This window comes from Schizosaccharomyces pombe (assembly GCF_000002945.2).
Source record: "Schizosaccharomyces pombe strain 972h- genome assembly, chromosome: II".
Taxonomy (NCBI): Eukaryota; Fungi; Ascomycota; class Schizosaccharomycetes; order Schizosaccharomycetales; family Schizosaccharomycetaceae; genus Schizosaccharomyces; species Schizosaccharomyces pombe.
Window position 1 is genome coordinate 1,917,720 of NC_003423.3, and position 17,688 is coordinate 1,935,407.

At 36.0% G+C, this 17,688-nt stretch overlaps 9 protein-coding genes and 10 long non-coding RNA genes across 19 annotated transcripts; 13 read left to right on the forward strand and 6 right to left on the reverse strand.

The window, feature by feature from the left end:
• The first annotated feature begins 239 nt into the window (after positions 1-239).
• SPOM_SPNCRNA.5403 lies at positions 240-1,354 on the forward strand. Its single transcript, NR_194758.1, has one exon. It is a non-coding gene; the product is annotated as a non-coding RNA (long non-coding RNA).
• On the reverse strand, positions 287-2,629 carry SPOM_SPBC16E9.02C (CUE domain protein). Its single transcript, NM_001021685.3, has 3 exons — positions 2,356-2,629; positions 2,200-2,269; positions 287-1,982 (listed from the first exon to the last, which is right to left on the reverse strand). The coding sequence occupies exons 1-3, from the start codon at positions 2,452-2,454 to the stop codon at positions 442-444; spliced, it is 1,710 nt and encodes a 569-aa protein (NP_595784.1). The 5' UTR covers positions 2,455-2,629; the 3' UTR covers positions 287-441.
• Positions 1,460-2,347, forward strand: SPOM_SPNCRNA.5404. Its single transcript, NR_194759.1, has one exon. It is a non-coding gene; the product is annotated as a non-coding RNA (long non-coding RNA).
• On the forward strand, positions 2,493-2,694 carry SPOM_SPNCRNA.5405. Its single transcript, NR_194760.1, has one exon. It is a non-coding gene; the product is annotated as a non-coding RNA (long non-coding RNA).
• Positions 2,672-4,040, reverse strand: coa1 (cytochrome oxidase complex assembly protein coa1). Its single transcript, NM_001021686.3, has one exon. It carries the CDS (start codon positions 3,791-3,793, stop codon positions 3,044-3,046), a length of 750 nt encoding a protein of 249 aa, NP_595785.1. The 5' UTR covers positions 3,794-4,040; the 3' UTR covers positions 2,672-3,043.
• On the forward strand, positions 2,957-3,327 carry SPOM_SPNCRNA.5406. Its single transcript, NR_194761.1, has one exon. It is a non-coding gene; the product is annotated as a non-coding RNA (long non-coding RNA).
• Positions 3,731-5,943, forward strand: pac3 (proteasome assembly chaperone Pac3). The gene is made up of 3 exons (NM_001356238.2): positions 3,731-3,914; positions 4,146-5,821; positions 5,881-5,943. Exons 1-2 carry the CDS (start codon positions 3,792-3,794, stop codon positions 4,452-4,454), a joined length of 432 nt encoding a protein of 143 aa, NP_001342981.1. The 5' UTR covers positions 3,731-3,791; the 3' UTR covers positions 4,455-5,821; positions 5,881-5,943.
• On the reverse strand, positions 4,057-8,480 carry uvi31 (cysteine-rich palmitoylated domain-containing protein). The gene has a single exon (NM_001021689.3). It carries the CDS (start codon positions 8,273-8,275, stop codon positions 7,967-7,969), a length of 309 nt encoding a protein of 102 aa, NP_595788.1. The 5' UTR covers positions 8,276-8,480; the 3' UTR covers positions 4,057-7,966.
• erg6 (sterol 24-C-methyltransferase Erg6) lies at positions 5,791-7,675 on the forward strand. Its single transcript, NM_001021688.3, has one exon. The coding sequence runs from the start codon at positions 6,267-6,269 to the stop codon at positions 7,401-7,403; it is 1,137 nt and encodes a 378-aa protein (NP_595787.1). The 5' UTR covers positions 5,791-6,266; the 3' UTR covers positions 7,404-7,675.
• Positions 7,887-8,240, forward strand: SPOM_SPNCRNA.5407. The gene has a single exon (NR_194762.1). It is a non-coding gene; the product is annotated as a non-coding RNA (long non-coding RNA).
• A 119-nt stretch (positions 8,481-8,599) lies between the features above and the next one.
• mug100 lies at positions 8,600-10,627 on the forward strand. Its single transcript, NM_001021690.3, has one exon. The coding sequence runs from the start codon at positions 9,421-9,423 to the stop codon at positions 10,360-10,362; it is 942 nt and encodes a 313-aa protein (NP_595789.1). The 5' UTR covers positions 8,600-9,420; the 3' UTR covers positions 10,363-10,627.
• A 276-nt stretch (positions 10,628-10,903) lies between these two features.
• Positions 10,904-12,753, reverse strand: SPOM_SPNCRNA.1476. The gene has a single exon (NR_150362.1). It is a non-coding gene; the product is annotated as a non-coding RNA, possible alternative UTR (long non-coding RNA).
• Positions 11,084-12,151, forward strand: mcp4 (protein Mcp4/Mug101; the record flags this gene model as incomplete). The annotated part of the gene is made up of 1 exon (NM_001021691.1): positions 11,084-12,151. The coding sequence occupies one exon, from the start codon at positions 11,084-11,086 to the stop codon at positions 12,149-12,151; it is 1,068 nt and encodes a 355-aa protein (NP_595790.1).
• erp5 (COPII-coated vesicle-associated protein Erp5/Erp6) lies at positions 12,681-13,636 on the reverse strand. Its single transcript, NM_001021692.3, has 4 exons — positions 13,393-13,636; positions 13,116-13,329; positions 12,863-13,054; positions 12,681-12,821 (listed from the first exon to the last, which is right to left on the reverse strand). Exons 1-4 carry the CDS (start codon positions 13,603-13,605, stop codon positions 12,793-12,795), a joined length of 648 nt encoding a protein of 215 aa, NP_595791.1. The 5' UTR covers positions 13,606-13,636; the 3' UTR covers positions 12,681-12,792.
• On the forward strand, positions 12,713-13,031 carry SPOM_SPNCRNA.5408. Its single transcript, NR_194763.1, has one exon. It is a non-coding gene; the product is annotated as a non-coding RNA (long non-coding RNA).
• Positions 13,427-13,892, forward strand: SPOM_SPNCRNA.5409. Its single transcript, NR_194764.1, has one exon. It is a non-coding gene; the product is annotated as a non-coding RNA (long non-coding RNA).
• Positions 13,893-14,090: 198 nt separating this feature from the next.
• rix7 (AAA family ATPase Rix7) lies at positions 14,091-16,783 on the reverse strand. Its single transcript, NM_001021693.3, has 4 exons — positions 16,368-16,783; positions 16,141-16,306; positions 15,653-16,081; positions 14,091-15,609 (listed from the first exon to the last, which is right to left on the reverse strand). Exons 1-4 carry the CDS (start codon positions 16,680-16,682, stop codon positions 14,180-14,182), a joined length of 2,340 nt encoding a protein of 779 aa, NP_595792.1. The 5' UTR covers positions 16,683-16,783; the 3' UTR covers positions 14,091-14,179.
• SPOM_SPNCRNA.5410 lies at positions 14,370-15,241 on the forward strand. Its single transcript, NR_194765.1, has one exon. It is a non-coding gene; the product is annotated as a non-coding RNA (long non-coding RNA).
• Positions 15,595-17,228, forward strand: SPOM_SPNCRNA.5411. The gene has a single exon (NR_194766.1). It is a non-coding gene; the product is annotated as a non-coding RNA (long non-coding RNA).
• The last annotated feature ends 460 nt before the right edge of the window (positions 17,229-17,688 follow it).

Consider the following 17,688-nt stretch of genomic DNA (forward strand, 5'->3'; position numbering starts at 1 on the left):
ATATCATTTTTTTGTAAGCATCATATGTCTCATGTACAGTAGTGGTAAAAAGAATAAAGGTTGCTATGCACGCAAGGATGGAGTGAATGTATGGATACTTAGCTACTCAGTTTATCCAAATGGTTTCGATAAAACTTCAAGCACAATCTTAAATTAAAGTTACTTTGCAAATTCATCAACGGGATTGCGATTGTCGTGAAAAATTTAATTGATTATTAATAATTCAATTATAAAAATATGAAACAAAAGAGCTCGAAAAAACATTACTTATAAGAAAAATCGAAACAGCGCTAAAACATTTACTGTAAAGCTGAGGAACACCGAAAATAGCAAAATTTAAATCTTCAAGCTACTCGTACCCTGAATACTCAAGGCATATATAGTACCATTAGCTGATTACAACTCTTGAACCTATCATGATGTGCCTTGTTGTTCTTTCCCTTAAGTCTCTTTTCCCGAATTTTGTAGATCAGCAGCCTCCTCGATCTTTTCCTTAACATCTTTGCTGTCAACTTTTTCAGCCTTTTCATTTGCCTCTTTATTATCATCCTTCGCAGGCTTCTCGTTAGTGTCCTTACTGTCAGTCTGTTCGACTTTGTCCGCAGTTTCTTTGCTATCGGTCTTTTCCTCCTTGTCATCGACCTCTATACTATCAGTCTCCTTAGCCTTGACATCGGCCTCTTTACTTTCAGTTTCTTCGACCTTGTCCTCAGTTTCTTTGCTATCGGTCTTTTCATCCTTGTCATTGGCCTCTATACTATCAGTCTCCTTGGCTTTGACATCGGTCTCCGTTTTACCAGTGTCTTCATTTGTTATCTTTGTATCTTTCTCCTCAACATCCTTATGAAGACTAGCTTTGTTATTTTCGTCCTTACTCTCCTTTTCTTCCCCAACGTCAGATTTCTCTTCTAAATTGGCTTCCGAATCAGCATTCTTGGCTTCAGTTTTCTCAGAAATTTCAGCTGTATCAGACACATCGGATGCTCCTTTACCAACAGCAGGCTCATCAGTTTCGGTTTTTTCGGCTTCAACAGAGGTAGAGTCCTTTGGCTCAGATGTTAGTACCTTGGATTTAGCATTGGATGATCCCATTTGTTCTTCTGATACGGTCTCAAGCGTGCGAGCGGCTTGCTTTCGTGACTCGTCGGGTTTTTTTTCCACTACAACTTCCTTAGTGCTTGCAGTAGGCTTACTTGTGTCTTTTTTCATCTCTAACTCTTCATTGTAAGCTGATTCAAGATCACTATCATCGAGAGCAAAAGCAGAATTAGCGACTTCAATCGCACCATTGCTATCCAAAATGAAGGATTGTCCCTCCACAAAGGCGGCTGAAGAACTTGATTCTACGGAGCGACGGTTGGAGTTCAATGAAGATCGCCTCATCATTGGAGATGAAGATGATTCTAAGCGAAGTCTCTCAAAATCTTTCTCATTCAGCATGTGTGGATCAGATTCATATGGGGGAAGCGTAATGGCTGTTCCTGGTCGAGAGGGTTTACGACGTGGTAACGAAGGTGGTCGTTCTTCATATGCGGATTCCAAAGTAGCAGCAGTAGATCTTCTTGGAGAAGGATAAATTTTAGAAGGTGCAGAATACTTTTCATCATCATCGTCTTCTTCCTCACCATCAAATTTGGAAGCGATATTCTCCACCCATTCCATACTTCTTTGCTTAAATGATTGGAATCCACGCATAAATGTATCTTTGATGACTGGAAGATCGTCTTCAAAAAACGAATAATCATCTCCATCGTTGTCATTGGGCTTTGCTGTACGGTTTTGCGGAGGGTAATTCCTACGATCATTGTTTGTTTTGCGCCTACGTTCTGGACGATGGCTGTTGTAACGATTAGCAAGCTCTCTGGCACATCTCTCGTCTTCCTCAAGCTGTCGTTGCACTGGATCGTCATGTGCGGCTGTGTCATAAGCATAAGAAGTTTCAGCTTGTTCCATTTCTTCAGCAACTTGAGGATCACTCAAACCTATTATGGTTAGAAATGAACGTTGACTATTGCATTCATAAAACTTTTCAAGCACGATATTCTTTAGGGAGCAAACAAACGCGAACTATGAGCCACACTTTAAGATATCAAATGAAATCAATAAGGTAAAGCTTCAAAAACAAAGTGAATAGCACATTACAGATCGTTCACAGTACATCCCCAAAGACACGAAATATATGTGTAGCCTAATACTTACCAAGCAATGCGTTGAAAGCAGGCTCTAACTTATATCCGCTAGCTGCTAGGACTGCTCGAATAATTGCATCCTATAGATAAATATATGTTAGATATGTAGCAATGAAAGTAAACTTAGAGAGTTTTGGTAACATGCAGACTAATCTGAATTACATACGTCGGTATTAGGAAATGCTTCTTTAAGAGTCGCACGCGCTTTCTCAGCCATATAAGGCGGTCGTCGAGGTAGTCTTGGATTAGACTGTTCAGAGGCCATACTGAAATCTCATTCGTTTTGAATGTTTAATTATCTAACGAACAAAGCGAAACTCGCAAATAAAAAAATCAACAAGCAAGGAATGAATGATGATCTCAAGGACTCGAAGTAGAGAATACCGGGTATGTACAAGTATATTAATTAAAAGGATATAAGAAAAAGGAATGGTTCTTTCGAAATATAAGAAACGGACGCGGTGATGAATTTGAATGAACAACGAGGCGTACTGCTTCTTACTGAGGGTATACGTCTTATCTCTTACAATCCCTTGCGTATTTATATATGACTCGGTAATAAATTATAGAGATATCTATTTATAAAATACCCAATAATATCACTATATTGATACATATTCAGTCTTGTACTATATAGCACACTCATGTTGGAATTGAAGGAAGAAAGTAAAGAAGGAAAATCATTATACGGGTGTGGTTTTTGAAGTGTAAATATACACTGGTAAACATAGTAGTAAATCAAAATGATAATCCATTAAATAGGAAAGAAAACAGCCATCATTAGTTTAAAAGTTTGGACGTAAACAAAGCGATTATAACATAAAAACATGAAAGTTGGTTCCTTATTTAAAATTTTAAGTCCATTGAGTATCTTTAGATACACCCGTAGGAATTTTGATTGTTTTTCCGTTGCTTGTCAAAGTACAATCTAACTCTACCCAGTGGGCTATAGGTCCAAAGCGCTGACTTTGGTAGTGAACAGTTCCAGAAGCAAGAGATCCTGAAACCTCGAAATTGATATCAATAAACCCTTGACGTTTATGAAGTTTTCCTGGAACCCATGGAAAGGGGTATTTAAAATCGATGTTTGAACCCAATAGATCTTGAGCTTCTTTTGAATGCTGCACACGATACATAACTACTTGAGTTACATTGGAGTTTTGCTTTCCGTACTGGATAGCCAATACAGCACATGTTCCCCACAGTAAACAAAAAGCAGCAAAAAGGATCGGCAGTCTCCTTGGTGAGGAAGATAATTCAAGCAAATCGGGAAGTCGATTTTTTTTTTCTGATGTACCTATGTTCCTCCTAAATAATTTTTTATACTTCAACCCATGAGATTTTTCTTCAAACCCGAATTGTCGCTGAACGAGAACTTTATGCAGGCAAACGCTAGCCCCACAAAAAGTTTTTCTTTGCTGAACAAAACGATTAATAGAAATTGGATATCTGTTTTTTAAAAAAATGGATGATTTATCCATTATCGTTTTAACACCGCTTCCACAATTATGGGTTGGGCTCTTGACGGTCAGACAATGTCCACGAACCAAAGCGGCAAAAAAAGGAAGGAACCTTGTGTAATCCAAGCTTTTAGAAGATATCATGTTTCCTAAGATAAAGCAGACATCAAAAAATTATAACGGGAAAGAAATTCAAGCAATTTCAATGCGATTTTCCAACCAAATCACGATTTTGGTTACAATATCTGGAAAAATAGGTCAAATGGTAAGAAGCAACCTAATTCAGTCAGATATGAATTTATCAGATATAAGATCCTACCGTAACTAAATGGAAATATACGATAATTATTTTAAATTTGATACTTTGTCAAAAGGTCGGGTGCCTCGATGTAATGGAATAGGAAGGACAGGGAGAGAAAGTCAGAGGACATCTATGATTCATAAGCAATTTTTTTTTACAGTATAATTATTAAAGAGCTGACAAATTTAAAATTAGTATATGATGACTTATGAAAAGAGCGTAATGTCTCCGGTGTCAATAACCGGTGACATGTCTACTTTGCCAGAAATCGGTGTGAGGACTCTACTAGGAGGTGGAGGAGAAGACGACATTAAATCACATTGGGCACAAATTACAGCAGGCCAGGTTGGTTCTTTACTAGCCCGCCAACAGATGCTCGTTCGCCCCGATGTTCGAATCCCCCGTGTCTGTTTAGGGCTTCACGTTCCATGGACTGATGACAATGAAAAAAATGGTGATTTAACAGTTGTTATTTTAGAATTGGTTAAGGAGATCTGTTTTTAACGGTCTGAATGTGAACAATCGGTAATGTTTGTCTCAATTGGTTTGATGCTCTTGTGTTTACTACAGATATAGAAGAGAACTTTCTAAACTTTACGAATTGAAAAGGAATCCACAAAAATTCATAAAAACAAAGAATGCGCGAAATATTTTTATGCATTGCGTGTTTCATTAAGTCGATTTTTTTGGTACCACGACAATTTCTGTATTCGATAGCTCTTTACAAATTCCTTTTTTAAGACAAATACAGGTCTTTCCTTTCTTAGATGTATGGAGCTCAACAAACGATGCGCTTAGTGTGCGATCATCATTCTTTGGCGAACGAGCAAATTGATTATAGAAAAAAAAAAAACATCTTTTTTTTTTCCTAGTTAGTGAAGTTTTTGTAATGTTTAATACTAGACATTACAGATGAATCTCTCACAATCTTGGCTGGCAATACAATTATTAACGCAAATTCATTTGGAAGGTCTTTCTACAGCGGTGCTAACGTCGCAATCTTAGAGAAAATTTTCTTCTCTGTATTATGCACAATATTTGAATCCGTATATTGGAACGATTCAACTCCATTACATGCCGTAAGTTTGATAGCTAAATTTCATGCGCCAACCGAGCTATCCGTTACTATACCTTTCCAACGTTTCTGAAGGTTCATAAGAAATGATTTCATACATTGGGTGATGATTCTTATATCGTATGCTTCAAATTGCGTTCGCTAGTAATGTTATCTTGAAAGTGATGGTACCGGTTAATGTCATAAGGAAAGGAATAAATCGAGCAATTCATGGGAATTTCGGTTAGCGCCATAAATGACAGTGGAAAAAAATGAAGCGGCACTCTCTGCTTCCTAAGTTTCGATAAGCTAAGAAATTTGTTTAATAATAATATGAAGTGATATATGCTTAGAAGTCGTCACACACACTAAAAACAGCGGAAAATCGGAAAATGTGAATTCTATTTTTTTATTTTGCAATTATGGACTCTTGACCATTGATTTTGTCGAACATCTGCTTGCAACTTTGTAAATCCTCTTTATTATGATGTCTCGCGATTTACTATAATGGTATCATTAAGGTTGAAGTAATAACAAACCACCTCACAAACGCCGATCTTGACGAGTTTGATAGTGTAGATCTAAAGTATCACGTCGCGAATTTAAAACAATTGAAACATTATCAAATACAGGATAAATATGCAATTATTTCTACCAAATTTTTTTATGTTTTTATTTAGTCGCATTTTTCGAGCGTCATGTTCATCGTACCATTTTAACTCGTTGTAATTCGTTAATTGACCAGCGACAATGATTAATAGACGACGAAAGCTCATTTTACCTTTTACACCTTCCTGTTTTGGCTTAGTATATTTTGGTAAGATAGCGCACTCATAGCCTGCATTTCGATTGAATCTAACAAGTTTTTTTTCTTAGCTTTAAGGCCTCCTTTTAAAGTGTTTGATCTTCAATTTTTAACATTGAAGAAATACACTTTTCTTGATTTACGCTTGTTTTGAGCTTAGCGCATTCCCTATCAAAGCGGTTTACAATTTGTCAGCCGTTGTCACGCCTTTTAACATATTTAGTTAAAAGATTTTAAATCGTAACGTTCGTTTCCAGCCTCTATCCTTGCGATAAAGAAAAAAGCCTCGAAAAGGACGTTCATTTTTGATACTGTTACGTCTTGCATATTAAGTTTCTTCATTCCTTTTTAGATTTCTACCTTTTTTTGTAATTTTTGGTTAGTTTTTTGCTTTTCCTTAAAAATAGCACATTTACGATTATTTCATAGACGAAAGCGTTTGTAACAATCCCGGAAAATGAGTTCTACTGCCCTTCTTCCCCCTAACACTGACCAGGTTTTGTCTCGCCGTCTTCACGGCAAAGCTGCCGAGAAAAAGACTGGTTTGGCCGCCATTGCTTCCAAAGACGTTGATGAGCAAAGTAGGAAACTTCAAGAATATTTTGAGTTTTGGGATCGCAATCATGAAAACGAATCTGAGGAAGATAGAGCACGTCGTATTGATGGCTATAAGTCGGTAGTTAACAGTTATTACGATTTAGCTACCGATTTGTATGAATATGGCTGGTCGCAAAGTTTCCATTTCTCCCGTTTTTATAAGGGAGAAGCCTTTGCCCAAAGTATTGCTAGACACGAGCATTACTTGGCGTATCGTATGGGTATAAAACCCGGTTCTCGTGTTTTAGACGTTGGATGTGGTGTTGGTGGACCTGCTCGTGAAATTACCGAGTTCACTGGTTGCAACTTGGTTGGTTTGAACAACAACGATTACCAAATTTCCAGATGTAACAATTACGCTGTCAAAAGAAATCTTGACAAAAAACAAGTTTTTGTGAAGGGTGATTTCATGCATATGCCCTTTGAGGATAACACATTTGACTATGTGTATGCCATTGAGGCTACTGTACATGCGCCCAGTCTAGAGGGTGTTTATGGTGAAATATTCCGTGTTTTAAAGCCTGGTGGTGTCTTCGGTGTATATGAATGGGTTATGTCAGACGACTACGACAGCAGTATTCCTAAGCATCGTGAGATTGCATACAACATCGAAGTTGGTGATGGTATCCCTCAGATGGTGCGTAAATGCGATGCAGTTGAAGCCATCAAGAAAGTAGGCTTTAATTTGCTTGAAGAAGATGACTTGACTGACCATGACAATCCCGACCTTCCATGGTATTATCCATTGACTGGTGACATTACCAAGTGTCAAAACATTTGGGATGTCTTCACTGTTTTCCGCACTAGCCGCTTAGGAAAACTAGTTACTCGTTACAGCGTCCAGTTTTTAGAGAAAATTGGAGTCGCTGCCAAAGGAACTAGTAAGGTTGGTGACACCCTTGCTATCGCTCAAAAAGGATTGATCGAGGGTGGTGAAACTCATTTGTTTACTCCTATGTTCCTCATGATTGCTAAGAAACCCGAAACGGACGCATAGTTTTCTTACAGTTACATTTGTTTGTAGTGAAACCAATGTTTGAGTATTAACTTTTCAGCGGTTTAGACGATGCTCCCACCTATTAATTCGCTCCATCCAATACAAGGTATATGAATTCTAAGACATAACGATTTCTTTAGTTAAACTTGCTAAACGAAACTTTACCCAGTTTCTGCTTTTGATGACCCTTATGGTTAATCTAAGTTATACACAGCTCACTCGTTAAGTAAATATTTCTTCTGTTTCTTGGTTTTTTGTAACATCTCTTTAAATACTCCTATCAGCTGAAGTGCTTTTTGTTTTGTAGAATCGACGGTACATATTGGCAACGTGTATACTAATTTAAGTAAATAATCGCTGATTAAGCCGTGAATCAACTCAAAATAAGATTTATTTTGGTTTCACCCTTTTTGTAATATGTGTGAAATTCTTTTCACTTCGCAGTATTTCATATTTAAGCATGCGAACAAAGTGCAACAAAACAATCGAGCAAGCACATTCAATCTGTCATGTAATTGTCTAAATGTAAAAATGTAATAATATACCTGAATACTTTTCGAAAATTACGAAACTTCATCAGGAGTCTTGCTAGAAGTTATTTGGAGAGCATGAAGGCCGCCATCAAATTCATCTTTTAGTAATCCATAAACAAGTCGATGTCGGGCGACTCTTGACATCCCGGAGAACTCTGGTGATACAATTTCTAAACGGAAATGAGTCTCATTTGTGTCTGGTACGCCTTTCATCGCAATATGATGGCTATGTTTATAACTATCATTATACAAGGTAATCTTGTCTGTTTTCAAGGCTTCTGAAAGCGTTTTATAAATACGATCCTGCCTTCCCATTGTGTGAAAAAATCTTCTAATCATGCAGTCTTCTTATTTTTTATCTATTGTAATGTTTTTTCAATAGAAAATAATAAAAGTTCACCGAAATGACGCTCAGCTTAGAAATTTCTTAGTTGAGAAAAAATTAACGAAATTAAAGTAAAATTATTAAATTTTAGCATCAATTGCTACCAAAAAAAGAAGAATTTCTCAATTTTGGAATTCTTTTCCACGAGTGTTAGAGGACAAACATACTTTTACCAAACCGAATGATATGTAGTGTTAGCAACACTTGCCGATTCAAACACAAAATTAATACACCGTAGCCTGTTATTTTTAACGTAAATCGTATTGAGTGCACTCACTAGAAAATACCTCGAAATCTATAAATTCATTGCCATACATTTTTTTATAAATTCGGATTACCAAACGCTGTAGTACACCAAAAGGTTTACTACTATATGCCAGTATCTTCCTATAGGTCCTTTTGCAAAGCTGTAGGATGGGAAATATGCAATTTTTTAATTCAACACGAAATCAACGCCTGTTTAAATCATTCTTTTTGTCGGATTTAGTAGAGAAGCATTGTTTTTCTTTAGTTTGTGAAATTTGATAAGGAGGCAGTTGTACACCAAATAAATAAAAATATTATAATTACTGCAAAGGGAATTTTTTGAGTACACCAGTTCTTCGCCTCAGTTAAATAATTTGGCCAAAGAATATAATTACTATTGCAATGTCAATAGTTTTTGTGCAAATTTGTTTCTCTGAAATTCTTCCCATTTCTTTCCTACATTGTCTTTTCTACTTATTCCAAAGAATTAAAACGATAATGTTCGTCCTTATATTGACATATGGAAAAAAAATATTACCGAATTGCGGCAAGTGTTCGCAATTTTCTGTTGTTTGTTTATTTACACAATGACTGGTAATTTTCATATGGCTTTATGAGAATAGATTGATTGGAATTTAGTATCAAGAAAGCAAAATATATTTTGATTAAAAATAATGATCAATTAAAAAATATTTTGTTTCTCTGTTCTGATTGCAAGCTAGTTTTCCTACTTCTTTGTATTTTGATAAGCAATCAATCGCGTTGCTTATAAACAGTTTGTTTACATTTTATCTTACAAAAAGCTATAGCACACAGTTATCTTCCACCGTTTCATTTGCCCAAGAAGTAATTAATGTATACAACTAAACGCTTTCAGCAATTATTAAAAGAATTTGAAGTTGCTCTTCTATTGAAATTTTCTAAACAATTGCTTTTGCTTGGAAAGATTGAAAGTTACTTGAACAATGGCTCGTCCATGAAACACGAGGAATGTAAATCTCAAATTTACGACTGTCGAATGGCCGTTAAAATATATGTTTGCTCAATTACTGCTAATAAATCGACAAACTTGAAACATTTTGTGCGTCTTTTTTTTTTATTAGGTGATAGTGAACGTGTGAATTTATGCATTAAAAGGCTAATTTATACATTTATTGGATCCATCAACTCCGTGATTGATAAAAAGGAAGACATTGAGCAAGAGCTTTACTCTTCCTGTATGCACTGCAGCATCATGAGCCCAAAATTGCAAAAGGTTATGCTCGCACAGAAGTCCTTGATATTAAACAAGGTCTTTGATTATCTATTCTTTTTGTACGGTTTAAGTGGAACAAGTATATTATACACAGCTGGTGACCACATTAGGAAATTAGATTTTAAAGATTCTGGGTTCATTACTCCGTTTTTCCAACTTTTGTTGTTAGTACTTCTTTTTACTTTGACTTTTAAGAGTAAGCATTCACTAAATGCTTATAGTTTGACTGCTTCTCAATTCAGCGGTCATACCGTTTGCAATGAATCTTCCTTGAAACCTAATGAAAATTCTTGTGATTTGAATCTCTCAAGGACCGCAACCATCAAGCTAGAATCGGCAGAAGATGATGCATGTCAACGTGTTTTAGGTCTAATTAAATCTTACATGCGTCCTCGAACACTAGAAGAATTGAAGCTGGAATTTCGATTTGAGCATAAATCAGTCCAAGATATTACTACATGTATATTAGACGAAGTTGACGGCGTTCAAATGGCTCGGGTGTTAGAAATAAATCCTGACGCACCAATTTTGGCCTTTTGAGGAAAGGTAGCAAGGCAAGCTATTCATTTTCCATCTATTGAAATTGCTTTCACTCTTATTTATCTTTCTTATCAAGAAAGTTTCTGTATAAACCTGTATTTTCAACTCTTCTTTACCTCTTAACCGTACTTTGAACACATGGAATCTTCATAAGGATTATAGTATAAGAACATTTGTATTTTAATCCTAAAAGTACCATAATTGTCTAGAATCTGATTATAGCATCTGCCGGATGCGCAAATTCCTTGACTACCATTAGACCTGTTAATAATAATTTACCTTAAAGCTCATATGTTATCTATCGTTTGTTCTCTAATAATTTTCTTCTTATTACTTAAAAAAAATAAATAAAACCGAATTCTGGGTATAGCTAATTTGGTGAAACTTTTCTTTGGGAGGGAATGATATTTACACCCATATCAATACTGGATTTCACGAAAGGTTCGTTAAAATCTTATTTTACTATTTACTACTGTACCTTTTATGTAGTGAAGTAAACAATGGATGCTGCCAACATACATTTAATTTGTTTACTCTCAGTGGAGAGTAAACAAACGCATGTCAAGGTCAAAATGACCGCCGCAAACAAACCATCTTTTAACCATTCTGTTTTAAAAATTATCAAAGCAGGCTTAAAAAAAGATGATATAAAATAATTCTAAAGAATACCGAAGTTAATTAATTTTTAAATCTGCATTCTGGGATTGATTACTCATTATAAATGGAGCCCTGTGAAGACAAATGTAAGCGCGGCTTGTCATTGAATTTTTTTGAAGAAGATGGTCCTTCATTACGTTTAAACAGCGATTCACTGGACTTCTTAGCTCGAGATTTTAAAGTCGAAGGCATGTCACAAGATAATTTCGATCAAAAGACAAAACTATATATTACAGAAGAAAGTTTGCAGAAGGAAGTCAATATTTTTTTGACGAAAATTTATATACGTGAATCCGAGAGAGAGCCACCGCAATCCCATAATTCAGTCTTTCAACTGTTATCTAAGATTCGAAACTCAGTTCCTAATGTTTCCGCGTTCCGAAACAATCTAAGTATTTTATCAAAAGAACTTTCCTTTTTTTCGTTCGCTAGGCATATTCATAATCGTCGGTTGTGCTGGGCGGAATTTATTTATTGTATTCGTCGCGGAATTAAAGCAATTTTTAAGACAACAGTGCAATTCTTGCCTACAAGACTGGCAAAGATTTTTGAAAAAAAAGCCTCTGAAGTTTTAAAAGATAACCTTCTTCAAACTTGTAACTCCAAAAGAGAAGGGGAGGTTTGCGATGTGAAAGAACCTGCAGTTGCATCTTCCGAGTCTTCTGATTGCTTTAATGATATGCAAGAGCTTAACAATATTGTGGACTTGAGAGATTACTCTAACTCTAGGTTTCAACAAAATCGACTACTTGATAGGAATTTGAAAGGATGGATTCAAGGGGAATCAGAAAAAGCATTAAAAGGAAGGAGAACTACTAAACGAAATGACAAAGAAAACTACAATTATCCAGACTTTTCCAATGACAACGAGCTTCTATTCAGCCTCGCTACATTAATTGTTGAGAATAATCCAAAAAAAGAAAATATTATACCAAAGTATTATCTAAGATATTTGCAAAGGCTTTCACGTACCGAAATAAACAAAGAAATTATCGAAATTGAAAAGCTTGAATTGGAAGTTGTCCAATTTCAAATGTCTATAGCGAACTTAATAAACACACAAGTTGAAGTGACAAACACCATTGAAGAGCTCGGATTACGCTGTCGACCTCTGCCTAATGAAAACGAATGAATTTTGTATTTCATTAATTTACTTTTTTCCCAATTTTCTCGATTTGAAGTTCATCCTATATTTTGGGATGAAATAGTTTTTAAAAGCTCTGTTCAAGCATGATTTTAACGGGTTACCTTTCAAAACAATCAATTGTTTTTTTTTAAAGAAATTGCTCATCTGCGTGCTTAAAAAAATGTCATCATTTTACTCAACTAGCCATTTCAAAATTCTCACCAGCTAAAAAATGTAAAAAACCGTTACAACGCAAATTTGGGAAAAAAATCAAATACGGCAATTATACGGTACCAGAGTTGAAAGGCAGTAATCTAATACTCGCCAGTTGAGTTATTGAGCCATTTAAAAATTCTAAGTAAAGTTGAATACATAATAAAGAAGCACTCACGTCCGCTAAAATATCAATGTAAGAAAACATTATATGTTCTCGAAAATAGTTGGAACGAACAACGATATGCATAGGGATATACACCATTACGCAATAGAACATGAAGGTCGTGAATAAAACTTACTTCCAAAAATTATTATACAATGGACGGAGTATAAGAAAAAAATATCAAGTTCATTATTTAAAGAGTGCAAAGTAAAATGCTTGACAGTTTTGACTAAGAATGATGCGATAAAGTAAATTGTAGAAAAATTCGTTAAACCAATTTCTCTTTGACGAAGAAACCTGGAAAAGTTAGAAATAAATAAGGAAGAATTGATACATACGTTGTAAGTGGGAAAGCTGCCATATGCAAGTAACCAGGAGAACGACAATTTGAACAATAGTCCAGCGGACGACACGAGAATTTGCGCTCTCACTAGTATCGCGAAAAGTCATTTCACGAGAACGTTGCAACATTTGCTCACCAAGGATGGATTCTAAGCGTGTATTCAAAGCAGCAACTCTGTCGGTGAGATCTACAAAAAAGGGATTAGTATTTAATATAAAAAAAAAAATAATTGATAAAGTAAAACAAACCTTTGGCTTCATCTTCAGAGGATGCAATAAGATTGTATTTATCATCTGAAGCAAGGTCGACATGTAATCTTGTTTTCGTAGACGAAAACCATGCTCCATCGCTGGTAGACAAATAACAGATGCGATGAGTTCCTTCATTTGTAGTAGTAAAGCGCACAGCTTCATTAGAGCGAAGATCATTTTTATAAATAAGATGGTTGTTAGCAAAGGTCTCCTAAATATTTGTTAGTAAATAAGTGTCGTTATAACTATTTAAAATCAAGGAAATATATCATACATCGACTTGAACGCGAATTTTTATGTTATTACTGGTGACCCACTTGTTCGCTTCATTGTTCCATTGCTCTGCCTTCACAATTCCAGTAACCATCATGCCTTTCGGCATATCTTTCAGGAAACATTTTGGTTTTGATCCATCAAAGTAAAAATGAACTGCCTGTGACTGGAAAAAAAAGGTAAAAAGTAATAAACCGAAAATTCCCAGCTTCATCGTCGTTTAAGGAAAGGTGATGGTTAAGGGTGTGTTTGGTTCTGCACACAGCACTGACTACTAGTTTGAAGAAACACTTACGCCAATCAAGCTCAAAGAGTTTTGTTTCAATTTAGTTATCCGTATAAAAATATTCTATTGACTTTATAATATTATTAATTCTATTACCTTAAAAGTGTTCTTTGTTATTGTTAAAGCAAATGTCGGGGTCAAAGTTCGACTTGCACAAGTATTGACACCTTACAAAGAAAATGAGTACATTATTCTTCCTAAACAAACTTTTTGTATAACCAGACAGATAAAAACTTATGCTATACAAAATTAATAGCTGTTGTTTAATCTACTTCTCGAAACAGAAAATGATAAACAAGAAAGTTTTATGAAATTTCCTATACTCCTAGATTCTTACTTATAAATTTACATTGTAGTTTATCAAATACCAAATGAAATATCCATTCATTATGCCACAGTAATCAATATAACCCAAAAACCCAAATATTATTTTTCCCTAACTTCCAAACTACATAGGTCCAATATAACTACAAACCCGAAATCCGTAAACAATAATTTCAATCTAGTCAGCATCATTTGTACTTGCCGAAGACCAACGCTTTGCCAGTCGTTGGTACTTTTGTCGATCGCGATCGGAGACACTTGGCTTGATATTCTTGAATGCTAACTCAAAGTCAGCATTTGTCACACGAATTGGCTCTAATGCTGAATGTTGTGTAATTTCTGGTTCATTTGAAGCAATATCTGCAAAAACGGCTGATCGCAGAGCTGTCACAGCTGCTTCACGCACAAGGGCAGCCAAATCTGCACCCGAAAAATTACTGCATCTTTCATCTCGACCAAGTACATCCAAATTTACCTCTTCGTGTAAGGGCGTCTGTTTTGTCAACGTTTTTAAAATCTCCACCCGTTCATGAGCATCCGGTAAATCAACAAGCAATGTTTTATCTAAACGACCAGGACGCAGCATTGCTGGATCTATAATATCCGGTCGATTGGTAGCAGCAATTACATAAACTCCTGAACGATCGCTAAGACCGTCCAGTTCAGTAAGAAGGGTATTTACAACTCTTGACGAGGCTTCTGACAGTGAGTCATCACGCCTGGGTACCATCGCATCTAATTCATCAAAAAAGATAACACATGGAGAAGATGCACGTGCTCTGAGGAAAACTTGTCGCACTGCACGTTCTGACTCACCAACATACTTATTAAGCAATTCTGGACCACGAATGGATATAAAATTTGCTTTACTTTCATTTGCAACCGCTTTAGCCAACAGAGTTTTACCACATCCAGGAGGACCCCATAGTAAAACGCCTGTAGGTGCACTGATACCAACGCTTTGGTAAAGCTCCGGACGTTTGATGGGCTGAACGATGGCCATTTGTAATTCGACACGAATTGATTTTAGTGCACCAATATTATTCCAAGAAACACCTGGAACGGTAGCAAATCCTTCACGTTTAGACGAAGGTTGAACTTTGGCGAGTGCTTCAATAAAATCTTGTGGACAAATAGCGAGTGGTTCAAGTTCCTCTGGAGATAGTGGATCAGGATGAGCATTCAAATATCTTTGAATTATAGAAGAATGATCAAGGGGTAAGCTGTCGTTTGAATCTAAGGCCATATCACTGTCAAGTTCATTAAATCTGGGATCAGAATTAAGGTCCAATTTGTTCAGCGGAGAAATTTCATTGAAAATCCTTTTTATTGCTATAATGCCGGCAGCAGCAGTGAGTGCTTTTAGGTCGGCACCCACATAACCAGGCGTCTGCTTCGCTAATTGACGGAAGTCAAAATCTCCACTAAGTTTCAAACCCTTTGCCATAGTACGTAAAATTTTCTCGCGAGCGTCTTGACTTGGGACGGTCAAGCATATTTCTCTGTCAAATCTTCCTGCACGGCGTAATGCACTATCTAACGAATCAGGTCTATTAGTAGCACCAATTACCAAGACAGGTTTGCCATCAGTTTTCTCAAAAGAAAGTTCTGAACTGTTAGTAAGCTAGAAAAAACGATATTAAATACATACCGTCCATGCATGTAAGGAATTGAGCGACAATCCTACGTTCCATTTCTCTTTGAGCACTTTCACGTTTGGGAGTAACGGCATCAATTTCATCTATAAACATCAAACAGGGGGCTAACGATTTAGCCTCTTCAAAGACCTCCCTAACTTTTTTTTCAGATTCGCCGGACATCCCAGAAACAATAGAGGGAGCAGATATAGAGATGAAGGGAACACCCAATTCGTTGGCTAATGCGTTGGCTAACATAGTTTTACCACAACCGGGAGGACCATGTAACAGTACACCCCTGGGAGGATGAATTCCAGTATATTGGTATACTTCAGGATGCTTGATCGGCATTGCGACTAGCTCAAGCAATTCGTTAATACAATCATCTAGTCCTCCTATATCACTCAAAGAAATGTCACTTGGTGGTTCTCTATTCGCTTCCGCTTTAAAAAAGTGTTAGTTTATATAAATCACTTTTCCACTAAAATAAATTCTAACAAACCTTTTTGACGCTTTGAACCATTAGTCTTGGATCGACGATCTTTTCTTTTGGCAGATCCAGTAATCGATTCCTGACCAACAGACTTTTTCTCATCTTCTCCATCTATTTCTTTCAAGTTTGGAGAGCTCCAAAGACTAGTGATGCTTTTGTTAATCACATTGGTATCCTGTAAATAATACTTAGTAAAAATGGTTTTCATAAAAATGCAAAAGAGCAGCAAAGCATACCTTAACTTCCATCAAGTTTGAGTCAGATTGTTCTTCCATGTCGCTATCAACAAGTACTAAATCCTGAGAGGAAGCTAATTTTTCCTCCACTTCGGCCTTCAATGTGTCTAAAACTTTTTCGACAACTTTTTCAAGGATTGGCTTCTTAATTCTTCGAAGAGACATGTCCCTTTCTTGAACAAATTGAATAGCCCGACGAGTAGAAACTGGCCACTCTTCAATTTCTGTTTGTTGAATGGTATCTTTCAAAGAAACCAAACGTTCATGAATTTTCCGCTCCAAATCACGACTAAGCGATGTACCAGACCTTCTCATTGTTTTTTCTTTTATATAATAAAAAAAAATCAACAAAATAAAAGGAATTATTAATCAATTCCTGCCTTTCCTATCAACCGAGCAGTATATGTGCTTTCGCCAATGTTTGCAGCCTTCTAGCTGAAGCTTAGTGCAAGGACGAACATATGAGTACTGGGAGTTTCTTATTGCAAATTTCAGTTGAAAGCATTGCATACCACATTTGTTCAGTGGATTTTTAGTAAGTTGTAAATCTTGCTGATAAATTTCTCAATTTCTCTTCAGCTGCCCCCACAATTATGCTTACTTACTCATTCCTACTTGAAATCACTTATATTAGAAATTGACTCTTTACTAGATGATTTACTCATTTTGTTGACCATCAATGCGTAAGAAAGATATATTTGATTAAGTTTTTACGTACTAGCTTAGTATCCCCATTCATATACTATTCATACCTAGTTTTTATACAATTTCAGAATTATGATAATTAAGAAAAACTCCACTTAAGGATATGCGTAAAGAAGCCCGAGAATCTGTCAATCCAGGAGTATGTCAGCAAACACTTCACATTTAGCTGTAGTAGATGATTGAAAATTATACCACATAAAAACGACATAACAATAAATAAAGAAAGATTAAAAGTTGCAGCAGAAAGGACACCTGAACGTAAAGTAATCATTGGCCAAAAAAAGTTTAAATGAAGAAACAGAATAAGCATATCATACCATTAACTTCCGAATGGATCTAAGGTAGCGAATGCATACTCAACCCAATACGTTTTGAATTCGTGTCGCCAATGCTAATAGCTATACAAATCCGATTTTAGCAGATCAACTAATTACAGCAAACGAACGAAATAAGCACCATGTCAAAAACCTCTGAACTGCTGGTTACAAAATATCACCATAAAGCTTCTCGACAAGGCTACAGATACGGGCAGCTAATTTTAAGATAAACCAGTGTTTAAGCAAACATCAACGCTTGACATTTCTTTAGTGAACAGTGGTTTCATGAACCGACGAAA